This window comes from Mauremys mutica, chromosome 17, assembly GCF_020497125.1.
Source record: "Mauremys mutica isolate MM-2020 ecotype Southern chromosome 17, ASM2049712v1, whole genome shotgun sequence".
NCBI classification, from domain to species: domain Eukaryota; kingdom Metazoa; phylum Chordata; order Testudines; family Geoemydidae; genus Mauremys; species Mauremys mutica.
The window spans coordinates 15,758,118-15,766,290 of record NC_059088.1 but is presented as its reverse complement, the minus strand read 5'-3'; the positions used below and the strand labels follow the sequence as shown (position 1 = coordinate 15,766,290).

The 8,173-nt window shown below is 61.5% G+C and overlaps 1 protein-coding gene across 1 annotated transcript; it reads right to left on the bottom strand.

Moving 5' to 3' along the window:
* Nucleotides 1–2,121: 2,121 nt before the first annotated feature.
* On the bottom strand, nt 2,122–8,173 carry FXYD5 (FXYD domain containing ion transport regulator 5). The gene is made up of 10 exons (XM_044991466.1): nt 7,972–8,173; nt 6,243–6,306; nt 5,589–5,639; nt 5,219–5,296; nt 4,442–4,495; nt 3,816–3,866; nt 3,658–3,693; nt 3,499–3,573; nt 2,502–2,550; nt 2,122–2,414 (listed from the first exon to the last, which is right to left on the bottom strand). Exons 1-10 carry the CDS (start codon nt 7,975–7,977, stop codon nt 2,390–2,392), a joined length of 489 nt encoding a protein of 162 aa, XP_044847401.1. The 5' UTR covers nt 7,978–8,173; the 3' UTR covers nt 2,122–2,389.

Genomic DNA, 8,173 nt, shown 5'->3' with positions numbered 1-8,173 from the left:
AAATATATCAGAGGGATAAATACCAGGGAAGGAGAGGAATTATTTCAGCTCAGTGCTAATGTGGACACGAGGACAAACGGATATAAATTGTCAGTCAGGAAATTTAGGCTTGAAATTAGACGAAGGTTTCTAACCATCAGAGGAGTGCAATTCTGGAACAGCCTAGCGAGGGAAACAGTGGGGGGGAAGGACCTCCATGACTTTAAGATTAAGCTGGATAAGTTTATGGAGGGGATGGTATGATAGGATAACGGGTTTAGTCAATAGGTCAATAACGTGCCACACTGGTAATTAGTACAAAGGGTCAATGATAGGATATTGTTAGCCTTTTCCAGAGGGTCTGGCTGGAGAGTCTTGCCCACATGCTCGGGGTTCAGCTGATCGCCATATTTGGGGTCGGGAAGGAATTTTCCTCCAGGGTAGATTGGCAGTGGCCCTGGAGGTTTTTCGCCTTCCTCCGAACCATGGGGCAGGGGTCGCTTGCTGGTGGATTATCTGCTACTTGAAGTCTTTAAATCACGATTTGGAGCATTCAACAGCAGAGTCAAGGGAGAGAATTAGTTCAGGAGTGGGTAGATCGGCTTATGTGGCCTGCATCTTGCAGGAGGTCAGACTAGATGATCATAATGGTCCCTTCTGATCTTGAATTCTATGATTCTATGATTCTATGACTCTACTACTGGCAAGGCAGGCTGCCCTTACCCTGCCCTTCCGCCCTCGCCCTGAGCCTCCCCAACGCCCCAAACCCTCAGCCCCAGCCAGATCCCTCATCCCCCGCACCCTAATCCTCAACCCCAGCCAGAGCCCTCATCCCCCCGCACCCTAATCCTTATCCCCAGCCAGAGCCCTCATCCCCCCGCACCCTAATCCTTATCCCCAGCCAGAGCCCTCATCCCCCCGCACCCTAATCCTCAGACCCCGCCATGAGCCCCCCCCCCCCCCGCACCATGAACCCCTCATCCTCAGCCCCACAGCCCTCACCCCTGCACTACCTCCTATCCAGGGCCAGCTCCAGACCCCAGCGCGCCAAGCGCACGCTTGGGGCGGCGTCCTGCAGGGGGGCGGCAGGCGGCTCCGGTGGACCTCCTGCAGACGTGCCTGCGGAGGGTCCGCTGATCCCGCGGCTCCGGGGGAGCAGGAGGTCCACCAGAGCCGCAGGACCAGCGACCTCCAGAGTGCCCCCCCCGTGGCGTGCCGCCCTGCTTGGCGCGGCGCAAATCCTAGAGCCGCCCCTGCTTCTATCCCCAAACTCCCTCCCTGATGGTGCACCCCTCACACCTTCCTATGTCCCCACCCCCAGCCCAGAGGCTGCACCCAAACTCCATCCCGAAGCCTGCACCCTGCACCCCTCCTGCACCCTAATCCCCAGCCCAGGATCTGCACCCCTGACCTCCCCCCACAAAGCCCCCTCCCAGAGCCTTAGGCAGGTGGGGATGGAGTTTGGGGGGCGGGTTCTGGGCACCACCAAAATTTCTACAAACTTGCCACCCATGCGCTGCCAACTCTCTGAGCCCCTTGAACCAGGCTGGGGTACCGACCTGAGCTCAATGAAGTGCTAATAGAGCCCTGCTGCCACCAGAAGGGGCAACGGAGCTACCAGTGCTCCCCTCCCACAGCCATGGATGGAACCCAGGAGTCCTGGCTCCCAACCCCCTGCTCTACCCCACTCCCCGCCCAGAGCTGGGAATAGAACCCAGGAGTCCTGGTTCCCAGCTCCAACCCACTAGACTCACTCCCCTCCCAGAGCCATGGATGGAACCCAGGAGTCCTGGCTCCCAGCTCCCCCTGCTCTACCCCACTCCCCTCCCAGAGCTGGAAATAGAACCCAGGAGTCCTGACTCCTACCCCCTCCCCCCCCCACACCCCTCCATGTTGTGTGAGAGGCTCACAGACACTTTGCTTCCCCAGGGGGAGTCATTTAATGTCATCAAAATACAACATGGGGCAACCGGAGCTCGGAGACGGGGGGGGGGGGCAGGCCAGGCACAGGCTGGGGACTTGGATGGGGGGGGGGGGATAAGGCCTGAATGGGGGACAAGGATGGGGAATCCAGGCCAGGAAGGGGGAGGGGACAGAGATGGGGGGACGAGCCTGGAAGGGAGTGGAGAGAGGACGGTGGGGGATCAGGCTGGGCGGGGGAGGGGACGGAGATGGGGGAAAGGAGAGGGAGGAGGGGGGGCTAGAGGGGCCGGGCCGGGGTGATCAGAGCCGGGGTGCTGCTGACAGACGGATCACAGAGTGGGGAGCAGGGGGCACTTGGCAGCCCTGGGGTCTGTGCTGCTGGTTCTGCCCCAGCCCCCCCACCAGGAACGCAGCATCGCTGTGGGGCTCCGAGCCGGCCCCTCCAAGCGGTGTCCGGCACCACAGGGACCCCCCAGCAGGGGGTGCCTCAGAGTCGGGAGATATCATAGGCGCTGCAAGGAAAAGGGAGAAGGGTGAGGGGGGCTGGTCTGGGCTGGGGGACCCTGCAGGGCCCAAGAGGGGACAGGGGTGGCTCTCACCTCCTCCGCTTCCGGCCCCCACATCCGGAGAATTTCCCATATTTACCACCTGGGGATGGAGAGAGAATGAGTGTGAACCCAGGTGTCCTAGCTCCCAGCCCCCAGCCCAGCTGTACACCCCACACCCCACTCCCATCCCAGAGTCGGGGAGAGAACCCTGGAGTCCTGGTTCCAACCCCACCCCCACACTGCTCCACCCATCAGACCCCACTCCTCTCCCAGAGCTGGGGAGAGAACCCAGGAGTCCTGGTTCCAACCCCACCCCCACACTGCTCTACCTATCAGATCCCACTCTCCTCCCAGAGCAAGGGAGAGAACCCAGGAGTCCTGGTTCCAACCCCACCCCCACACTGCTCCACCCATCAGACCCCACTCCTCTCCCAGAGCTGGGGAGAGAACCCAGGAGTCCTGGTTCCAACCCCACCCCCACACTGCTCCACCCATCAGATCCCACTCTCCTCCCAGAGCCGGGGAGAGAACCCAGGAGTCCTGGTTCCAACCCCAGCCCCACACTGCTCTACCCATCAAACCCCACTCCTCTTCCAGATCCGGGAAGAGAACCCAGGAGTCCTGGTTCCAACCCCACCCCCACACTGCTCCACCCATCAGACCCCACTCCTCTCCCAGAGCTGGGGAGAGAACCCAGGAGTCCTGGTTCCAACCCCAGCCCCACACTGCTCTACCCATCAAACCCCACTCCTCTTCCAGATCCGGGAAGAGAACCCAGGAGTCCTGGTTCCAACCCCACCCCCACACTGCTCCACCCATCAGACCCCACTCCTCTCCCAGAGCTGGGGAGAGAACTCAGGAGTCCTGGTTCCAACCCCACCCCCACACTGCTCCACCCATCAGACCCCACTCCTCTCCCAGAGCTGGGGAGAGAAACCAGGAGTCCTGGTTCCAACCCCACCCCCACACTGCTCCACCCATCAGACCCCACTCCTCTCCCAGAGCCGGGGAGAGAACTCAGGAGTCCTGGCTCCCAGCCCCTACTCACAGGTGAGGATGAGGATGCCCAGGACGAAGAGGATGGCGGCGGCTATCAGGCCCCACTTGCGCAGGGAGTAGTAATCTGGAAGGGAGGAGGAAGGAGTGAGTGGAGTGAGGGGAGGAGCAGCACCCCCTGCTGCTCGAGGCAGGAACAGCTGCTACCCACCGTAAGTGAAGATTTCTTCCTGGCTTTGGCCGGCTCCTGCGGGGGCAGAGAGAGAATTACCCCAAATGCCCAGCTCAGGTGTGGGGGTGGGGAGGAATGGGGCAGGGACCTTTCCCCTCTGGGGGGCTCCGGCTCTGATCCAGCCCCGGGGCACTCACCTAATCTGGCCGAGCTCCCGGGCTCTCTGTGTGTGACAGGCCTCTTGGAGCCTAGAAGGAACAAGCTTTGGGGTGAAAAAGATCCAGAGACCCCAGCTGACACCTGCCCTCCCCAGCACCTGCCTCTGGGATGGGGCACAGGGTGGCTGGTTATCCAAGGAGCCCTCACCTGGCCACAAAATGCAGCCACCTCTGGGGTGGGACATGGGGGGCTGGTTATCCAGGGAGCCCTTGCCTAGCACCGAGATGCGGCTGCCTCTGGGGTGGGACATGGGGGGCTGGTAATCCAGGGAGCCCTTGTCTAGCACTGAGGTGCGGCTGCCTCTGGGGTGGGACATGGGGGGCTGGTTATCCAGGGAGCCCTTGACTAGCACCGAGATGCGGCTGCCTCTGGGGTGGGATGGCGGGGGGCTGGTTATCCAGGGAGCCCTTGCCTAGCACCGAGATGCAGCTGCCTCTGGGGTGGGATGTGGGGGGCTGGTTATCCAGGGAGCCCTTGCCTAGCACCGAGATGCAGCTGCCTCTGGGGTGGGATGTGGGGGGCTGGTTATCCAGGGAGCCCTTGCCTAGCACCGAGATGCGGCTGCCTCTGGGGTGGGACGTGGGGGGCTGGTTATTTCTCCTACCTGAAGCGGTTGTGCTCGTGCTGCTGGAACTGGAGCCTCCAGATCCTGTGGGGGCTGCAGGGAGATCAAAGGAGGGTGGGACTCAGATCTTGGACCCGTCTACCCCGCCCCCCTCCCAGCTCTGCTGGTGCCCCTCACTCCCGACCTGCAGCCCTGGCTGTCTCAGCCCTGGAGTTCCCCTCAACAGCTCGGCCGTGCCCCTCACTCCTGCCCCGCAGCCCCTGCTCTCCCAGCTGGTCCTTCTTCCATTTCTAACGTCCCTGTCACTCTTTTCAGGCTGAGCTCTTACGTAGGGAGCTTTTCCCAGCCAAGTCACACCTAACTGGGGTGTTGCCACTGGAGGGACTGGGGGGCACATTGTGGGGCAGAGCAGTTACCTGCTGTATGATTGGGGCGGGGGGGGGGTGAACAAAGCCCTGGCTGGGATGATTTAGTTGGGTTGGTCCTGCTTTGAGCAGGGGGTTGGACTAGATACCTCCTGAGGTCCCTTCCCACCCTGAGATTCTAGGATTCTGTGACTGGGGCTACGTGGAGGGGATCTGGCTTGGCCTGGAGTGGGGAGCTCCCACCCTTGGTCACCCCGTCTTCCACATGATGCCCACTCCTTGCGCTAGACGTGGTCTCCCCCTCTGCATCTTGGTCTCCGTTTGGCCGTGTCATGCAAAGAAAGAATTGAGATTAGAAACAACGGATGAGCCACCTCTGGGGCGGGGCAGCTGGGGAACAGCTGCACATAACACCACACAGGGATGATGGCTGCCTGGCACTGATATTTACCTGTCAAATCCAAGTTGGGGTCAGATGGGGTCTTGACTTCAGAGTCCTGCCCCACTTTGGGCCTCGGGCTGACGGTTGCTGATGAAGAATAAAAGCCTCTGTGAGCGACAACGACCCACGTGGCAGCTAGTCTGTATCACACGCACACCCCACAGCACCGGGCTGATCCCAGCCAGCAGGGACACACACACACAGAGCACCCCTTCTGGGTCAGCCCGCTCCCTGCAGCATAGTGCCCTCTGCTGACCCCCCTCCCCGCAACCCTGCCCCCCCTGCTGACTCCCTGCCCCACTCTCCGCAGCACAGCGCCCCCTCCTGACTCCCTGCCCTGCTCCCCCGTCCAGGCAGTGGGCTCTGGGCTGGCACTTACCCCGCTGCTCAGCCAGCAAAGTCGTCGCTTTGCCGTCCTTCGGGGAGTTATCTGTGGGAGCAAAGGGCTGAGTGGGAGATTTCGGGTGGGGGAGCCCCAGGCCAGACAGGCAGACACTCACCCCACCCCTGGCTTGTTGTCCTCTGCCACCCACCTTCCATTGTGTGTGTGTGTGTGTGTCCCTGCTGCCCCCTGCTGGAAGGGACGAATCCTGCTGTGTGTGTGTATATATGCAGGTGTGTGAGTGGTGCACGCTGCCCTGAAACAGCCCTACTCTGCTACACATCATATTCCCTGTACAGCTCCTGATTGAGGGGGATTCCCTTTTCTCCCCCTAAAAAGAAGGCACCTGAGACACAGAGAAGCAAAGAGACATGTCCAAGGTCACATAAAAGAACAGAAACTGGAGGGGGGGAACAGATCCCCAGGAGCCTGGCTCCCAGCTCCCCTATCTAACCACTAGACCCCACTCCCCCCCAGAGCTGGGCTAGAACCCAGGAGGCCTGGTTCCCAGCCCCACCTGGCCAGCCGGCCCCTCCTACAGATACTTCCCAAGGCTGGCTTTCCTGGTCAGCCAAGGGGTCTGGTGCCCCAGGGCTGTGGGTGCTGGTGCCCCAGGGTGTGGTGCCATTGGGAGAGGCAGGTGACACTTACCTTGCTGAGTCGGAACCAGGGCTTGGACCAGGCCCAGGAACAACAACAATATGGAGACCTGGACCTGCAGCAAAACCAGAGAGACTCAATTGTCCTGGGCTTTGCTGGCACCCTTCACTCCCACCCGCAGCCCCCTGCCAGGCCAGGCCTGAGCCCGCCTCCAGCTCTGCCAGTGCCCCTCACTCCTGACCTGCACCCCTGCTAGCCCTGCCCTGGGCTCCTCACCCAGGCAGTCAGCACCGTACTGAATCAGACTAGCCACGAGGGGCTGCTAAGGTGACCAACGTGTGTGAAACGTTTTCAGAGCCTGAGATGCCTGGGAGGAGAGACCCAGCCGTGTTGGGGTGGGGATGTGGGGGGGATCTGCCTTGTTGATTTATGAGCTACTGGGGGAGCTGCTGCCCGCAGCGACAGGCTCAGGCTCTCAGCAGACTCAGGCAGCATCGCCATGTCGGTAACACCCTGGGCAGATCTCTCCTCTCCCAGCAATGGGCTCAGGCTCTCAGCAGACTCAGGCAGCGTCGCCACGTCGGTCACACCCTGGGCAGATCTCTCCTCTCCCAGTGACGGGCTCAGGCTCTCAGCAGACTCAGGCAGCATTGCCATGTCGATAACACCCTGGGCAGATCTCTTCTCTCCCACCGACGGTCTCAGGCTCTGGCAGACTCAGGCAGCGTCGCCATGTCGGTCACACCCTGGGCAGATCTCTCCTCTCCCAGTGACGGGCTCAGGCTCTCAGCAGACTCAGGCAGCATCGCCATGTCGGTAACACCCTGGGCAGGTCTCTCCTCTCCCAGTGACGGGCTCAGGCTCTCAGCAGACTCAGGCAGCATTGCCATGTCGGTCACACCCTGGGCAGATCTCTCCTCTCCCAGCGACGGGCTCAGGCTCTTAGCAGGCTCAAGCAGCATTGCTGAGTCAGTCACACCCAGGGAAGTTCCCCACACCCAGTGATGGGCTCAGACTCGGGCAGTGTCACTGACTCATGTTTGATCCCCAAGCCCACGAGCTAGAAACTTCTCCCCCCCCCCCCAATCAAACTCTGATGCAATCCCGGTGTACAGAGGAGAACCCCCCCCCCCCCGCATGGTGAACAGCCTGGAGGGGTCAGGCCAAGCTGGGGGAGGGTTGCTCTGATCTCAGGGCAGGTGACTGCCCCAGAACTCACACTGGCTCCCAGGGGCCTGGTGACATGGGCCTCACATGGGGGCAGTGGCTGGACAAGGTCTTTTCACAGGGCAGATGATTCAGCTGGGGTGGAGGGTGGACAGCGATAGATAGATAGATAGATAGATGGGGGTATGAGGATAGATAGATAGATGCAGGGGGTGTGTGAGGAGAGAGAGAGAGGGAGAGAGAGAGAGAGAGAGAGAGAGAGAGAGAGAGAGACACCGGATGGCATGTCGGGGGGAGGGTGTATGTCTACAGCTGTTAGCTGCAGCCCCATATGCACATCAGCTTTGTGGCCTGGTTCCCATCCCAGGGTCCCACCCCCCGGCCCTTGCCGGCCCCTCTCCCCCTGCCCCCCTCCGGCCAGGACACCTGGTTCCCATCACCAGGCTGCCTGGCTCCCCATGCCGCTCCCCACTCAATGCCCCCCATCCTGCAGCTGTGACCCACCGGGGTCGCTCATGGCAGGAAGTCGGGGCCATGGTGCTGGACTGGGGTCACAGCTGACTCTGATCAGAGCCGGGGAACCCAGGCGTCCGGAATGCGGGGGGGGACTCACCCTCATGGCAGCAGGCACTGGGCCGGTGTGTGAGCAGAAGGGGGAGGGCAGCGCTCGGCCGGCAGAACGAGGAGGCCTCACGAGTCATTTCCTCTCGCCTGTACTTCCTGCGAGGCGCGTGTGTGAGAGGGACCATGTGTGTGTGTGTGTGTGTGCGCGTGTGTGCGTGCACTCAGAGGACTGTTTGTCTGCAAGTGGTGTG